Source organism: Anas acuta, chromosome 1, assembly GCF_963932015.1.
Source record: "Anas acuta chromosome 1, bAnaAcu1.1, whole genome shotgun sequence".
NCBI classification, from domain to species: Eukaryota; Metazoa; Chordata; class Aves; order Anseriformes; family Anatidae; genus Anas; species Anas acuta.
In genome coordinates, this window is record NC_088979.1 from 131,085,187 (window position 1) to 131,103,832 (window position 18,646).

General features: G+C 40.0%; 1 protein-coding gene across 1 annotated transcript in view; it reads right to left on the reverse strand.

Moving 5' to 3' along the window:
- ARFGAP3 (ARF GTPase activating protein 3) overlaps nt 1-12,572 on the reverse strand; it is a 33,864-nt gene extending 21,292 nt beyond the window's left edge. The window contains exons 1-5 of the mRNA XM_068656549.1: nt 12,409-12,572; nt 8,597-8,715; nt 6,901-6,973; nt 3,898-4,029; nt 2,544-2,627 (exon numbers count right to left, since the gene is read on the reverse strand). Coding sequence (XP_068512650.1) covers nt 2,544-2,627; nt 3,898-4,029; nt 6,901-6,973; nt 8,597-8,715; nt 12,409-12,477 — 477 coding nt within the window. The 5' untranslated portion in view covers nt 12,478-12,572. The remainder of the gene's footprint in view (nt 1-2,543; nt 2,628-3,897; nt 4,030-6,900; nt 6,974-8,596; nt 8,716-12,408) is intronic.
- Between the last annotated feature and the right edge of the window lie 6,074 nt (nt 12,573-18,646).

Here is an 18,646-nt window from a genome sequence, read left to right on the forward strand (position 1 = left end):
AATTTTTATATATAATATATAGATATTACATATTATTGTATATAATATAAATCATATATAATATGTATTATATATATTATATATTGATAAATTTTCTCAAGGGGTTTTGTAACAAGTTCCTACTTCTCATACTTCAGCCTAAAAATATTTACGCTTCTCTGCTTAACTCTCTTTCTCTCTAGCTTACTGCAGTTTATGATTTTCCAACTCACTTTCAAGTATTCTTCCATATTGCCTTTTGCAAACAAATACTGTTTACTTTTCTACTGTCAGAACAGATGATCATCTGATGAAAATACTAGACTACAACTCACAAAAACTATTTTATTTTTTTCTTTGCAACAAGCATTTCTGAGTAATACAGCATTCTTCCCAAACTGTAAAACATAAATATTCTTTCCCTGGTTCAAAGATGTCAAAATTCATTTTTATAAGACATTCAAATATTGACCATAGTAGAATTTCCTAAAATAAAACAAACTGATAAAAGGCTGAAATTTCCTTTAAAATATGTTTTTGAAACATTACAAAAACAACAAAAAAAGTTATTATTTTAAAATGTCACAATTGAATAACTAAAGGAGGGGGGAGTTTTTTCCTTTAAATTACAGCTTTTCCCATTCTTAAGCACCCTAGATATATTAGAAAGTCAATTAAAAACCTGCTATTTTTACTGTCTTCCTTACCAGGTCACAGATATGAGCTTGCATAGGTTTTTATTACTGATGATGATATACATGGATCACCACAACATCATGACTGGGGAATGAATGCAATGAATGTTTACAAAGTGTTGAAGAATATTCACAAGGCCTAATATGATATGCCAAGTTCTTTGCATCCTTCTCTATCCCAAAATATGCCTCATGATGATACTTAGATGTAGGTATTCACTGATTGCAACTATACTAGAAAGCAATCACGTCAGAACACTTAATATTGTTGAAATATTTAGGAATACTAGGCACAGCAGTAACTTAATTATTCCAAGTTTAAGATCACAACTACTGAAGTTGTTTTTAATGGTATTTTTTAATCTAAGACACAAGAGAGTCTCTGAAACACTGTTCTCTGAAATAAACACAGCATCTGTCACTATAATGCATTGAGAAAGCAGAGCAGAGGTCACAGAATCACAGAATTTCTAGGTTGGAAGAGACCTCAAGATCATCGAGTCCAACCTCTGACCTAACACTAACAGTCCCCACTAAACCATATCCCTAAGCTCTACATCTAAACGTCTTTTAAAGACTTCCAGGGATGGTGACTCCACCACTTCCCTGGGCAGCCTGTTCCAATGTCTAACAACCCTTTTGGTAAAGAAGTTCTTCCTAACATCTAACCTAAAACTCCCCTGGCACAACTTTAACCCATTCCCCCTCGTCCTGTCACCAGGCACATGGGAGAATAGACCAACCCCCACCTCGCTACAGCCTCCTTTAAGGTACCTGTAGAGAGGAATAAGGTCGCCCCTAGCCTCCTCTTCTCCAGGCTGAACAACCCCAGCTCCCTCAGCCGCTCCTCGTAGGACTTGTTCTCCAGGCCCCTCACCAGCTTCGTTGCCCTTCTCTGGACCCGCTCAAGCACCTCGATGTCCTTCTTGTAGCGAGGGGCCCAAAACTGAACACAGTACTCGAGGTGCGGCCTCACCAGAGCCGAGTACAGGGGGACAATCACCTCCCTAGCCCTGCTGGTCACACTGGTTCTGATACAAGCCAGGATGCTGTTGGCCTTCTTGGCCACCTGAGCAGACTGCTGGCTCATATTCAGCCGACTGTCCACCATCACTCCCAGGTCCTTCTCTGCCTGGCAGCTCTCCAACCATTCCTCTCCCAGCCTGTAGCTCTGCTTGGGGTTATTGCGCCCCAGGTGCAGGACCTGGCACTTAGCCTTGTTGAACTTCATGCAGTTGACCTCAGCCCATCGGTGCAGCCTATCCAGATCCTCCTGCAGAGCCTTCCTACCCTCAAGCAGATCGACACATGCGCCTAGCTTGGTGTCATCTGCAAACTTACTGAGGGGGCACTCAATGCCCTCGTCCAGATCATTGATGAAGATATTAAAGAGGACCGGCCCCAGCACCGAGCCCTGGGGAACGCCACTAGCAGTAGCTTTCAGAAAGTTATTTTAACTTTTTCAAAGAGTACGGAGAAATTCTGGAGGAAGAAAAAAAGCATCTGCTTAACAAATAGCATTTTTTTCCATTAAACTTTATTCATCAAAAAAACAGTTATCACATATTAAGTTTAGATTAGGGCATTCCCAAGACAGGAATCATGAGCCAAGAATTGTACGCCTAAGAAAAACACAGCTTCATTTCACATTTACCTACTATTTGGGTCATTCTAAATTATCATCTTAGAAAGTGGTTCACATCCAGGAAGAATTTTGAGACCCACAGAAGGAAAAGCAGGTAAACGTTAACTCACTGACTTATCCTTTCTCTGTTAGATTTTCTTACAGAGTTTAAAATTAATCACAGAGCACACAGCTCTCTTAAGAAGTCAGAAAGCAAACAAGAATTAAATACAGGCAATCTATACCTTAGGAGAAACATGGGATGCAAAAAAGTCTTCCTCTTTGTGCTCCGGTGACACAGGTGGCATTCCACATCCATCTGTCCACAGCTAGAAGTATTTTGGTAGAGGTAGAAAGGAAAGAAGGAAGAGAAGGAGATTATTAATTTTACCGGATAACTGCATGAATGCATCCTAAAAAATGCACTTACCTTAAAGCTTTTTTTTCCCCCCCAAGTTAAAAATATTCCTTTTTAGATTCAATGTCTCGTGATGTCTTTCCTCAAATTACCCATTTTCTTCCTAACAAAATACTCAGTATAAGCTCTGCTGCAGTAATATTATCAACATTTAATATCACTAGAGCTTTACTTGAACTTGTTTTACATCTAAAGCTGTCTAGTAAGTAAAAAGAAATATTCTCTTAAGTTAGTGATGAGAACCATATTAACTATATCTGACATACAAAATTATAATAATTAAATTTCATAGTATTTGATGAACAGATTAGAAGAAAGAAAAGCAAGACATTTAATTAATTTATTTAAAATTCTCACTCATTTGATCAACTTCAAATGAATTAGCCATGGACTTAAACACATTGAATTAAACTATCAAGACATTCATTCTGCATATATAGAAGAGAGCCATTGTCAAACTTATTTAACACCTCAGCAGACCTAAATAATGTGTACTTCGCTAACAACTTCTTCCTGTCAGCAACCTAACTTCAAAGCTTTGACAGCATGCCTGCATTTTTAACAGAACAGCATGTTCAGGACATATATATGTATGTATGTATGTATATATAAAACTTGATAATTTTTCAAATATATTTTTTATAGAAAAAAGGAAAAAAAACATTTATCTGTTCAAATTAAAACCCACTTAAATCTCAACTATTTTGTAGTTAACGCTATTGGCAATTTTATGTTTTTATATGATGTACTTCTCAGGAATAATTCAGTTACAGAAAAGCAAAAATAAATACAATATATAATTCACAGAGAAGTGCTGGTGTTTTTGTTATACAGTAGCACAAACAATTTTTCAGCACGTTTGAGAAACAAAGTAGTTTCCTTTTTGAAGAATACCTGAAGTTTCTGCCTAGAATTCCTGTAAGTTATTGTAAATCCTGCAAATGGTGTTTCGAGTAACCCAAAATATGAGGTTCAGCTCTACCCTCAATAATTTTTTTCAAAAAACAACAACAAAGTGGCAAATAGTTTACTCCACAGCTTGTAACCTCACTGCAACGTGTACCAGTACCTCCAATAGGCAGATAATCTTTCACATTAACTAGAAGCTTAAAATTGCTCTGGATGGTAAAGAACAGAAAGTTTTTGAAAAATCTAAATTGCATAAGACACACATTACTCACATCAGTACCATGCTTTCTTGTTGCTTGCGTTGCAAGAGATTTAATTTTCTCTTTGTAAAGTTGAGCAGCACGACTGTTATACTTTGCATTGGTATCACTTGTTGTGCATCCGTGTTGATGGAAAAAAGCAGACTATGAAGAACACAAGATGCAATGAAAAACAAATTTAAAATCAATACCACTTAACATAAAAATATATCGCAATGCAGCAAACTACTCTCCTCCTGTATCTAAATATTTTAAATTATGAAGTCTGTTTAAATTTCCAAAATAAGAAGAAAACTCCATTATGGCAACATATGTACATGTAAAACAACAACAATAAATTTAAAAAAAAAATAGATTCGTGGTATGTTTCAAAAGCACATAGAGATACAAGCTTCCAATCATATACAAAGATTCGTAGTTTTGAATGTAACAAGGAAAGGAAGAGTTAACTAACTGCCAACACCTGTGCTTCAAAGGACATTTCTGATATTCTAAAAAGTATCACTTGCTTTCATCTCGAGCTTGCTAGAAAGAACAATGTATGCTTGATCAAAATGGCTATATAAAAAATGGTCTTCCTTAAAGTGTATATCCACATATACATGTATGTACCTACATATATATATATATATATATATATATATATATATATTCACATACACACACTATTTATATGTGTGTATTCACATACAAATAAAAACTTTGTTTGAAAGATTAAGAAATGGAAAAGCTGGGCATTTTTTTAGTACCTAGAATTAACTAGCAAATGATGTCACATGTTCTTGCACAGAAGAACTTAATAGACTATTACAGTAAAACATAGTAAACAGGTTTCCGATAGGGTCAGCAAACCAAGACAATTGAAGTCTGTAACCTCAAATGTAAATCTAATATATAAGTACCAAACTTCATATAAAAGTTAAGCCACCATACATTTCTGTAATTACAACAAAAACAGTTATAAACATAACAAGTGTCAAAAGGACTGTGTATATTTGCATTTAGGTGTGTATATATATATATATATATATATATACACACACACACACCCCCTATGGAGCTGACATTCAGAGCTTTTCTTTGTAAACCCTAATTCTTATCATTTTAAGTGTTTATTCTGAAAGCAAAAGGAACTCACATCACCAAATTTTCTAGCAATTTCATACACAGCTATAAAGCTCATAACTGATTCAAGATTCAGTATCACCAGGAAATTACAGAATAGAAATACTAAATGTTAATCTGAGAGTATTTCTAAGCAGTAGTTGGTAAAAAATGGAATTCAGGATTTTATTGGAACAAAAAGGAAATTGTTTTTTAATGCAATTAGAGAGAAGATGTTGCTTTTACTTTTTAAATGTTGAAGCAGTTTACTAAGATGGTCTTTGAAGTTTCAGCCATTTATCCTGCTAGGTAATCCAAAAGAGGTCATTATGAATTTCAGGTGTAAGAGATGTGGGTATATTAGACCTATTGGTACAATGCATGATAGGAAACAGTGACATCCAAGCAGAAAGACAAAAATCCATAAAATTAAATAATAAATGTTTACTGTTAATCTTCTGTGAATATGCTTTCTGAAATTATCTGAAGTACTTTTCAAAACTTGCACTTCCTTCCTACCAATTGCCTTTAAATCTACGGCTAAAAAAGGAAAGTATTTTTCATGCAGAATCTACCTCTTCTGATTAGTTAAAACTATGATCTTTATCTATTAAGAGGCGTAAGAGTAACTTGATGAGTAAATTCATATAACTGCAGTATACAGAAAGATACAACTTAGAAAGGATAGGCAGAAAAAATAGGGTAAAAACACCACTTTAGTTCTGAAGTTACACAACCACTCAGATCTGCAAACCAGAGACAGTGACATGCTGAATGCCTAATTCAAAGAAGATGGTTTGACTGGAAAATGCAGAAGGGGAAAATAAATAATAATGATCCTTGCTCAATTCATCGTTCTTTGTATGGAAATATTTAAAATATTCTAATACTGAAATATTTAAAACATTAAATATTAAACTCAGAGATGGTAAGATTTAGGAGAATATTACAATGACAAGACTCAAGGAAAGCATATTAAGAAAGCAAATTAAGAAATTGTAAATGGAATTAAAGCTTGGTTGAGAGGGAACACAAAGAAGCTCAAGACTTACAGTTTCTTAAACAACGTTTAAGGACTAAACACAAATGAAGAAAGATAAGGGGTAAGTTTCCAGGGCACTGGAAGAAAAGTAGAAGTTTCTTATGAAAGTTACATGTTTGCTTCCCTCAGCTGTACTACTCTGTGTCCAATCTCAACTACCAGTGGTTGATCTTTGAAAAAAAAATATGGGAAAAGAGGTAAGATTCCAGAGGAGCTGACTGAAGAAAGTATTGTCTTTTTAAAAGGAAATTGAGGACAATACAGCAGTCAACACAAAACCTTAGTTTAAAAGAAAATATTATGAAACAAACTTATTTTTAAGTATGTAAAAGAATTAAATCAAAAGTAACAGATTATATCAATTAGCCAAAACATTGCCATTTCCTCTCTCTGACAGTGTAGCACACCTTATCTTGACTTTAACCGTACCTAAAGCCTAAGTCATATCTTGACTTCAGCAGTGACATGACCTTTGGCAAGACATGTTCATGAACTACATACAGAAATAAGGTCACAGGAGAACGCTTGTTAACTAGGTTTACAAGCAGATGGAAGGCCATCTTTCATCAGTTATCAATGTTTTGCTGTTAAATTAGATGCATTTTCAAGGAATCTGGTCTAGTCTTTTCAGTGATTTTTACTAATGACTTCTAAGAAAAAAAACTTTTGCAGACTATACCTACATGAAAAAGTTGCAAGAAGTATGGTGAAATCAGCACTCAAAAGAATTCTTAAAAACAAGAAAAAGTAGAGAAATGGACTGGAGAAATAAACAAATTCTAGATTGAGATGTGAGCCAATAAGGAAAGACAATAGCTTCCAAGCCTAACAAGCTTCAATGTTCACGGCAAACACTCAAGAGTACATACAGCATTTGCATTTCCTCCCACTTGCATGCATCTCAGTTGAAACCAAGACCAATTGGAATCCAGTTCTGTAGATCTGAAGAGAAGGAAACATTTTTAATGTTATCTTCACAGACATTTAAAATCTAATCTACCTTGTTTGTGTAAAGAGTTTATTTCCCAAATTATCCGGGGGTAGTAGAGGGAGCATTGAATATGAAGAGAATTCTAACAGTCATAATACTGTGATCATCAGGAATGCATTCTTGAAAGACCTCTTTGTAACATTCTTTTATACAGTGACAAAGCAACAGAGGAAAAATACAGATTTTAGTTGATAAAAAACAGCTGCTTTTATCTGCAGTCCATTCTTAGATGCATTGCTCTCACACACTTCCAGCAGTTACATATATGAAATGGAAGGTTCTATTTAATAGGACAAATACACCTATAGGACATAAATCGGGTTACTCACCTGAAATACGAGAAGCTCATTAAAACTGCACCAACTGACTGAGCCTATCCAAGTGCTGCCACCAAAGGGGAGTATAGTCCTTTACACAAAACCCCTCACTTCCTACCCCATTATGTTGCCACCACAATGCTAGTACTGAACTACTTCAAGAAGCACAGTAGGCAAAAAAAAATAAAATAAAAAAAAAATTTAGGTCTCTAAACTGGCTTGCTAGGCTGTCAGATTATCATTATGATCAATATACTGTAGCACTGCTGAAGATAATAAAGTAGTATTTGCCTCAGTCTTGACTGGAAAAGTTATTTTTCAGTTATTCTTCCCCTATCCAACGCTGTAACGCCATCAGAGAAGGCATTGTCAGGCACAATTGGCCCTTAGTGAAGCTGTGTTGGCTGTCACCAATCACTCTGGTTTCTCTTCAGATCGTATGAGTCTATGACCTCATTCTTTTCCAGGTGCCTTTGCATAGTTTCCGGGAAGATCTGCTCCATGATCTTGCCAGGCACAGAAGTGAGACTTACTGGCCTGTAGTTCATTAGCTCTTCCTTTTTTCCCCTTTTTAAAAATGTGGGTTTTATTTCCCCTCTTCCAGTTCACTGGACTGCCACGACTTCTCAAATATGATGGACTGTGGCTTACCAACTACATCTGCCAATTCCCTCAGGACCCGTGGACGTACCTCAGCAGGTCCCATGGACTTGTGCACCTTCAGCTTCCTTAGCTGGTCTTGAACCTGATCTTCTCCTACAATGGGTGGTTTTTCATTATCCCAGTCCCTGCCTTTTCTTCTGGGGCTTGGGCTATATGGTTGGAGCTCTTGCCAGAGAAGACTGAGGCAAAAAAGTCATGAAGTACCTCTGCCTTCTCTATATCCTGGGTGATCAGGTCTCCTGTTTCCTTCTGGAGAGGGCCCACAATTCCATTAGTCTTCCTTTTATCACTGACCTACCTATAGAAGCCATAATCTTCAATGTACAAACAAATCTGCCAACAAATATGCGCTACTAACAAATACTAGAAGCAGGTAATGGGAATGTGTGCAAGGTACAAATTCTACCGAAGCCTACCTATTTACCTCATTCCCCAGTAGCTATCAGATAAATCAAAGCTTTTACAAACATTAAAAACTTTCAATCAGAAATTAAGAATGCATTTTCCTCTCTGAACAACCATCTCAACAAAATAAAAAACATCAGAAGTTGAAAAAATACCATTTTTAATGTAAAAAGTATATAAACTACTTACCGAACGAAACTTAAGTGAACACCAAGGGATCGATGGGTCCCTGAACAATCGATACAAAGAAAAACTCCATATGTTATGCTTGCCCAGCTAGGGTTTTTTGACCCGCAGTCAAAACATACCTTTAAGAAAATAAAAATCATTAATGTGACTTATGCATAACCACTTGTTAAAGTTGTATTATAGGTCATTCTAACATCCTTGTAGTGATCAGAATTTAATGAATTCATCCTTATAGCATGGATGTCATCTTTCCAGCTCAGATTACATGACAACTTCACATAACCCTAATTTTATAAAGAGTAGTTGCACAACCTGCCCAAACTCATATGCCTTCACACAAACTAGACAGGACAACACAAACTCCTGGTTTCTGTCCATCATCAGTTTATACGTAGATCACAGGTTGAAAAACAGTGGGGCAGAGAACCCACATCAATCTAGTTCAAGTACACATTTAACACTTCCAACTTAAGTACACACTTCCAACTCTACTGATATACAAAAGCTTTTAAGAAATGTTTTCACTTCCTTGACAGGCTGGGAAGAAAAAACAAACAAACAGAAACACTAACAAGTCTCCTTGCTAGAAACTACACTGATGTAACTAGAGATTTGTGTCTACATACCCAATCAAACAAGCCCTGAGTTTACATTCAAGTCAGCTAACCTATCACCAACCAAATTAATTTCAAGTAGATGACCAAGAGCACTTTGAGGCTAAACTCCTAGCTTTACTGTGGGCCTCTGTATCTTATGTAGTGCGCATTTATCAGGCACAAGTTCACCATCAGATTCAACACTGACTCATCCTCAATAAAAACATTTTTAAGTCTGGGCTTCAGTTAGACCAATAACCTGGAACACAAATGGAAAGCATGGAGGTTACAGTTTCTGCATATGCAAGTCCACTCTTTCTCTCTCTATGGAGGCTTAACAGTGCACTACTGGAAGGAAAGGAGTCTGGAAAGCATGTATGTGTCCCAGTACTGTTTGTGCGAACAGGGTCATCCACTGACATACAGCAGAAAGAAGAAATAAGAGAAAATCCACACAGAATGAGGGATAGAAGGAGGGACTGGAGAGATGCCCTGAAGTAAGCACAGATAGGAGAATGATATGCAGGAAGTTACGGAAAAAGAATGAGTAACTCTTCATGTATGCCACATCACAAGAAAACATACAGCCTGAAGTAGTCAGAATTCATCCACTTTTCCTCAATTCCCTCCATTCTTTGAGCTAATTCCAATATAAATAAATAAATTACCTCATCTTCACTTTAAATTGGCTGTATTCAAACAGTTTCTTACTAGGCCAAAAGTAGGATGAAGACAACAAAATAAGACAAGATTCTGTTGGAGATCAAAGCCAAGACAACAGCCTTGGTCCTGCTTCTAACACAAGAGAGAAGAGCAGACTTAGAGCTGTAAGTTTCATTGAAATTCCTCAGAGCAGAAATGGGAAAAGAGAATCTTAAGGTGGTTAAAAAAATCCCATGGTTAAAAAGGTTCTGTTATTAACATGCCTTTCCTGGAACAAATATAAGTGCTTCTTAATTTCAGCTTCTTAAAAGTTAATTGCATCACCTTGGAAGCTAGCTGCCACAAAGCAGCATAGCTCACTGGCTTCACATATCCAGGACCTTATCAACCATCTATCAGACACCTGTGAAAATTATTCAAAAATTGTAGCTTTAAGGATTGTGATGCAACTCAGAATGACAACTAATTTTCTTGTGAAAGTAACATAAGAACTATAATTTCCATCCTGTTATGTGACAGAAATAGAAACATTTTATCAAGTTAACTTACTGAAACAAATAAGTATAAGTTAACTTACACTCATGTTGCTTGGCTTCCTCATTTTAGAGTGCTTTCCACCACATAAATTGTAACAAGAAATTAAAACAAAATTAAAAGGGATTTCAGAGCCTACCTATGAAATCATTTCCATTTTAAATATGGCAACTGTGTTTATTGGAGTGAGTTAGGTACAACTAAGATATGAAAGTCTTTATAAAAACTAATTTGAAGGATACACCTAAATAATCTATTGCTTTTTAACTACACCTGTATTATTTTTGCTCTTTTAGTATTCAAGCATTTCATGACAGTCTAGACTCGGGAACAGTCACTTTGGAGAAAAAAAGGAGTAAAAGTTGCAATCAAGATGTTTTTACCAGAATTAACAAAAAGACAGGTCCACAGCAAGTCATTAAAACAAACATCTTGTATGAGAGGTTGAAGTTAACAGATCCTTTATGCCTGTTGGTAAATAAGTTCATAGTACACGTTGTTGTTGGATATGGCAACATGGTAATATACAGCCTCTGGAAATGCTAGCTTTGACACTTCCAAAGAGCTGGTGGGGCTCAGCAATCACCTGCCACTGAGGTCAGGGTTACAAAGGCACTTTTAACCACGCAGTGTTGCTGCTGCCACAGGTAGTTCCGTATCTCCATGCTCGCTATCCCTGTTGTGCAAGACCAGCACACAGCCGCCTGAATGCTGGACCCACTGCTACTCAGATGGCAGTTTCGTGACTGGTCAAAGGTAATCTTCATCCGAGCAGCCACTCTGTTCCTTTCCAACCGCTGTATCCTGATATGCTTTCTTTTCTTGCATCAGCAGTAATAATCAGGCTTGTTGATCCTACTGGAAACCAACACTACAAAAGCGCTTTGGCTCAGATCAAAGGTAGGTCCAACTCACATCACAGCCACATCATCAGCAATACCAGTGTAAGGGAGGGAGAAGAAGCATTTGCCAACAGAAGGAAACTGGACTGGAAGCTGGACTAGAAGCACTGTAAACTTAAAATGACTTGAGTGAGATGTACTATAGTATATTCTGCTGGGGTGAGGGGAGGGAGGGAACATGACCACAACACCTCCCAACAGACACACAAACCCCACAATTCGCACTGTAATAACAAAACTGCAGAACTAATAAACCACCACCACAGCACACCTACTTGGTTTTCACCCAGTTCAGAACCTTGATTTAGGTCTCCAAGCAGAGACACGAATGCTATCTTCAACAAGAGAAGAGAATGAACCAGAGAGCGGGAACCAAAAACTACCTGTTTCAGAGGAACAGATTTGTGCAAACTAAAAGAGTCTATATACTACAGTCTCAGGGTACAAGTTATCACAACTGGTAAGCTTTACAAACGTTTAAACAATACTGGGTACCTTAAGAACTATGAATGTCTTTTATGTGTACAAAATACGTCCCATTTAGTAACTGTAAAGCATTCGTTAAACCTTGTCAGGCGGTCCTGTACACAAAGACATGAAAATTCCAAAAAGCTGTTTCTCATGCTAACCAAAGGAAACCAGAGGACGAATTACAGGTATGCTATTTTCAAGACAGTTACTCAAATGCCCGATTAAACACGCTACAATCCACACGTTAAACTGCACGTTTATTTAAATGAGAATCGTTTTCCCTAGCCTCACGTGCCCTGGGAGCTACCACCACGCACCTAGCACAGCACAGAGGTGCGTATATGTTATATACGTATATATACGTGTATGCGTATATATATATATATATACACAGACGTGTGTGTCGGGGCTCGGTGGGACGAGGAGCAGGCCTCCGCGGCCACGGCAAGCCCCAGCCGCCCCGCCGGGACCGGCTGGCGGACAGCGGAGCCCCGCCAGGCCCCGGGGCTCCCCGCCCGCCCCCCGCCCCGCCCCGCCCCGCCCTCGGGCAGTGCGACGTGTCACCGCCACGGCGGAGCCCGGCCGCCGCCTCCCGGCCGCCGCCTCCCCCCCGCTCTCCGGCGCCCCGTCCTCCCGCCGCCCTCACCTTGTTGGTGGGCACGGAGCGGAGCCGCTTGAAGATGGCGGCGATGTCCTGCTTGCTGGGCTCGCACATGGCGGCGGGCGAGGCAGGAGGGCCGCCACGGAGAAACTGCCGCCGCTGCCGCCCGCTCCGCCGCCGGCCGCTCCGCCCCGCCGCGCAGGGCGGGACCTCGGGGAGCCGCCCGCCTGCGGCCGCCGGCGTGGCGAAAGGAGGCGGTGGTTGCCGTGGGTACAGGCGAGGGGGAGGGGGGGCCGGGCTCCTCGAGATGGCGGGCAGGGGGCCCGCGCCTGAGGAGCCCCAGCCCCTCGGGGCGAAAAATAAATTAAACGTGGAAGGACAACAGCTGTGCTGGTGGCTGTTTTGGGAAAAAAATGACGTGGGGCAGGTGATAACGTGCCTACTTGGATAACATGCTTTATCCAATGAGTAGGTTTCAAGCGCTCTGTAAAACTTTCTTGTGAAACCATCGTTCCCGCTCAGCATTAGCACTGAAGTATGTGACCAGGGACAGGGTGCTTGTGGCAGAGCTTGGCCCCTCAGCACTCCTACTCGTAAGAGAGCACCGGGGTCTCAAGATGTTACACCCCCATCTCCCCTACTCTTCTGAGGTGTAATTGGCCATGTAAGGAACAACCAGAGTTTGGACAAATTTTCTATAATACATTTTCTTTCAATTTGGAGGGTGTTCTGGAGAGTGGCTGCTCTAGCCTTCTGCTACCAGCAGCACCATAGATTATCTAGGGCCCAAAATAGCCATGTTCAAGTCCTTCCGTGACAGTCTAACTTCAGCACCTCGTTTCACTCTCTTCCACAGCAGCTAACAGCCCCCCATTCTTACCTGTCAATGAGGAAATAGTCCAGGGTGATGAAAGCCATTACAATCAGAGTTGTGGCAATGTTGCACAAAACATCCACACAGTGCATGTTGCTGCAAGTTACAAGCAGTCTTGGGGTAGGCATAGGTCTGGGAATCACTGCTGGAACACCTGCTGCCTGCTGTCCCCTGCACCAGGCCCTCACCACTTCGAATCAGAGGCACATGAACCAATAGTGCCTTTGCTGATCAGTACAAGTCAGTCGTTTGTTATCCTGACAGGCAGCTGAACACACGAACATTTCACTCCTGCTGGAGAGGAGCTCTGAGGAAAAGGACCTGGGGGTCCTGGTGGACGACAGGTTGACCATGAGCCAGCACTGTGCCCTTGTGGCCAACAGGGCTAATGGGATCCTGGTGTGCATTAAAAGGAGCATGGCCAGCAGGTCAAGGGAGGTGATCTTCCCCCTCTATTCTGCCCCGGTCAGGCCTCACCTGGAGTACTGCATCCAGTTCTGGGCTCCCTGGTACAAGAAGGACAGGAATCTCCTGGAAAGAGTCCAGCGGAGGGCCACAAAGATGATACGGGGCCTGGAGCATCTTCCTTATGAGGAAAGGCTGAGAGACCTGTGTCTGTTCAGCCTGGAGAAGAGAAGACTTAGAGGGGATCTCCTCAGTGTATATAAATATCTGTGGGGTGTGATTCAAAGATTGAAGCCAAAATTCCTTTAAGTGGTATATTCTTTATTGCAGCACTGGATGCACAGGGGATCTCTCCACCTATCGTGCATACCCAAAGCGGAAAGCAGTCTTGAATTTATACAATCTATCAATATTCTACAAGCACCTATACATATGCATTACCTATCCCCGCCTTCCCTCGCTTCTCATGCTAATTAGCCTTTTGGCACCTTGCACCTGCGTAGAGCCTCCCAAGAATTGTAGGCAGGGGTCTTTGGGACATGGGCAGGGTCTTTGGGAGGAAGACCCTGAGTCTTCCTTACAGTGTACTTTTCACCTTTGGTCAGGAATCTGCTGAGTTGGCATGTTTCTTAATTGCAAGAGCTGGTTGTTGCTAATTCTCCCGTTTGTTGTATCTTTATAATGAATTCCAATGTCCAGTTTCGAGATTTATAGTCCTTACATTTGTTCCTCTGTCCATCTGCTGCTTCCTTATCATGAGTTCCAGTGTCGTGTTTCGAGATATACAGTCCTTGTCTGGGGATTGTCCTTGCCTCCCCATTGCCTCCTCAATACCTCCTTAATATTGTCCTTGCCTCCCCAATGTCTCCTTAATCAGGTGGGGGACAGAAGGATGTAGCCAACCTCTTCTCAGTGGTTTGTGGGGATAGGACAAGGGGCAATGGATGCAAGTTAGAACACAGGAAGTTCCGCACTGACATGCAAAGGAACGTCTTCACAGTGAGGGTGACGGAGCATTGGAACAGGCTGCCTGGGGACATTGTGGAGTCTCCTTCTCTGGAGATATTCAAGGCCTGTCTGGATGCCTACCTGGGCAGCCTGCTCTGAGGAACCTGCTTTGGCAGGGGGGTTGGACCCAATGATCTTCTGAGGTCCCTTCCAACCCCTACAGTTCTGTGATTCTTGACAGTGTTCAGAAACGCTCTACGCCGTTTGTGTCTCCCACTGTGCCTCTATTCTAAGGCCACACCTTGCAATTCAGCTACACGGATGTGCAGGCTAGACAGACTCCTGTTGCAAACTGCAAGCTTAGCTGATTGCTAGGAGATGAGTTCTAGACCAAATGCATTAAAAACATGTAGCACACACTTAAGAACCTGGGGGAGGTAAGCACATCCTGGAAGCAGTCCTAAGAGCAGCCTCATGGTTGTGGGAGAAAGGTGATATACAATGAATGAATGGAAGTAACAGTAAAAAGAATGGCTGAGCTCTGCCAGAGAAAAGGTAGTGCTCATAATTCACTAGCTGCTCTTGCATGTTGAGTAAATTAAAAATAAAATTAAAAAAAAAAAACTACTTTTCAAGGGTGCCTGTAGATTGGGCACTGAGTGTCCTCTACTTTGGTGAGCAACTGTTAGATGCAATGCAGGTCCGTAACCAGAACCAATAGTAGACCAGCACTGTGAGCAAGACTGACTCCCCCCATCAGACATTGCTCACATTCTCAACCCTCAGCTGATTTTCATCTTCACTGTTGTGGTTTAACACTGCTAGACAGCTAAGCACCACCCAGCCACTTGATCCAGCCACTCCCCATTTCCAGCAGGATGGGAGAAGATAATTGGAAGGGCTAAAGGTAGAAAACTAGTGGGTTGAGATAGACAGTTTACCAAAAAAAAAAAAAAAAGGGATACCAAAAAAAACAGTTGTTCACCACAAGCCAACACCCAGCCAGTCCCCATGCAACAGCAGGCCTGGTGAATAGCCCCCAGCTTTTATTGCTGAGCATGATGCCATATGGTATAGGTTGTGCCTTTGGTCAGTTTGGGTTAGCTGTTTGCCTGTGCCCCCCTCCCAGCTTCTCGTGCACCCCTAGCCTCCTCACTGGCAGTACAGTGAGAGAAACAGAAAAGACCTTGGTAAACACCGTGTAAGCACTGCTCAGAAACAACTGAAACAGTGTGTTATCAACACTATTTTCATCACAAATCCAAAACACAGCCCCATACGAGCTACTATGAAGAAAATTAACACCATCCCTGCCAAAAAAGACACATTAACAAAAAATGTTTAAGGCCATAAGTCTAAGCACATACTCCTTCTCTGACCCCATTATACACAGAAAGTTGCACTGTCACTCTTTGTCCTTGAGAAAGAATGCTGATTTGTTCAAAATAATTTGGAAATACCCTCCATACCCTATGCTCCCTTGCCTGTGCTTCACATCCTTTGAAAAATTTGGTCACACTGAGGAAAATTTGTCACTGCTCACATACATAGTGCATAATGGTAACATGCTGCTTCATGCCAACTACACCTCTAGAAATTTTGGGTTACCTTCTCTCCTGCAAATATCCTTAAACATACGACATAGTCCCAGACACCTATCTTTCCAGTACGCACAATCCATCCAGCAAATCTCCTCTCTGGAGTAGAGAGAGCAAGCATCCAAATGCCTACTTCCACAATGTGGGAATGAAGCTTAGGAATGTTGAACTACATTAAAAACCACTTGAAACCAGTTCAGCATATCAATAATACACTTTTATTTAGTACTAAAATGCATTGTTTGTACTGATAACATCAAGAAACAATCAGTTCATACACAGGCAAGGTTTCTTGAGAGTAGTTTGCTGTTCAGTTGTTGCCAATGCAGTAAATTGAGTGTTCAAAATTAGGAAGAAAATTTAGTTTCTTACCTCATAGATCAAAGATACAGATTGTTGACAGCTGAAAGAAGCATCACTATGTATTGTCCTGTTTCTATATACTTCCCAAGGTATCCACTACATGCCACTGGCACCGGCCTCATTTAACATTCTACAGTCAGTCTTCGCTACAGAGAAGAGGTTACAACTTCTGCAACGTAGACAGGTGCTCAGTAAAACTTCAGGTGTACATAGGTGTTATTTCCTGAATGGAAGGTTCAAGAACCCTGTAAAGTACTTTTGAAACTTTTTGTTAGAGGATTAATGTCATATCACACAGGAATCTGAATTTCTAACAGGAGAACAGAGGTAAAGCAGGCTGAAATATTAAACTGACAACTAGGTATGCTTTCATCCACAATTAGCAAGCTCCCTGATGTTCTGAGGTGAATAACTTTCTGCCAAACCAGAAAGGTTGGAAAAAGCTGGAAAAAGGTTTAAAAATTGATTATGTAATCTTAGAGTTTTTTGTTTTTTTTTTTTTTAATGAGACAATTCTAGGAGAACAGGAGGTACTGCTGCATATACCCTTCAGTATACCATTCTCTCCCTTTTCTCCTTTGTTTTACAATAATCTACAGCTATTTTAAAACAACCCAGATCAACAGATTAGGTCAAAGCTATCTCACCTACCTACAGTGGTTTCCAATTAGAAGACCCAGCATCTCTACCTATCTCCAGTTGTGAAGCCTGCTTTAATTCTTAGCTTTTCAAATGATATTTTTTTTCAAAATTATCAGCTCAGCCATGGCAAAAAACAGTTTTAGTACATCAGACCAACTCTACAGACATCTCAGCAAAAGATAATAGCAATGGATTGGTTTGTTCAACTGACAAAGTAAGGGCAATAACATGATTACGCAGAGTATAGCTCTGCTTTTAGAATCTTGCATATGTATACAGATTTTTATCTCATAAACTACAATATAAAAACACAAGGAAATTAAGAGGCAGCCTGACAACAAAAGAGCTCATAATTTTGGTGTCAAGCTTTAAAAGCTTCAGAAATAAATGAAGAGGAACTTTAATATTACTTTGGACTATGCATATGGAGCTGCTTATCTCTACACATTCACTAATAAAATACCCTCTTTTTTATTTCATTTTATTTTTTAAATAAAAGACTCTCTTGCTATGCCTTGTTAACTAGACAAATTAGGGGAATTAAGCACATGTTCTGTGAGGAGAGGCTGAGGAAACAGGACTTGTTCAGCCTGGAAAAGAGATGACTCAGGGGGTCCTAACAGCAGCTTTCTTCCACCTACTTGGAGGCTATGAAGACAACAGAGACAGGCACCATTCAAGTACAGTAGAACAAGAAACAATGGTCACATTGCAATAGGACAGGTTTTAACTGCAGAGAAAGGTGTGTGTGTGGATAACACAATAAGGATAATTAAGCACTGTAACAGTTTGAACAGTGAACTTAAGGAGTCAGTCCTTGGAAGTTTTCCAGACCAGCTATAAGGCCTGAATGCAACCTGGTCTGAATGCAGAGTTGACTGTGCTTTAAATTAGACACTGGACTAGGAACCTCATCTGGTCCCTTCCTCTTCAATTCTATGGTTACTTTACTAAATCTGACAACCAGCAGTAGTACTTCATTTAGATTAAAAGATACATATACAGTATTGATGTGGGAGACTAAATAAAACTTCTGGCTAGCCATTACAAGAACCACTATGTTATTCACTACCAGTCAGCAAAATCCCACAGAGAAAAGATTCATGTATTATTTTTTCTTAAAGCTCAGCTGCTCACCCAAGCTATATCAGACTTGACCATACCAGGGAAAGCACCCTCACAGTAGATTTCACATAATCACAAAATACATGAATCTCCTCTTCTTCCATAAGCATTTCGCTGCAGTGTCTCCTTACAAAGAGCCCCTGTGCACTGCACCTCCTCTTGTTGACAGCACAACACTATTAACTGCATACTCTTCTTTATGATTCTTTTAGACAATATGCATTTTGTCATCTTGAACTGCAATGAAATGCATTATTTACTTCATAAGATACTTACTTACATACTTAATTTTCACATACTATGAAAGATTAAGAATGCATTCTGTGTA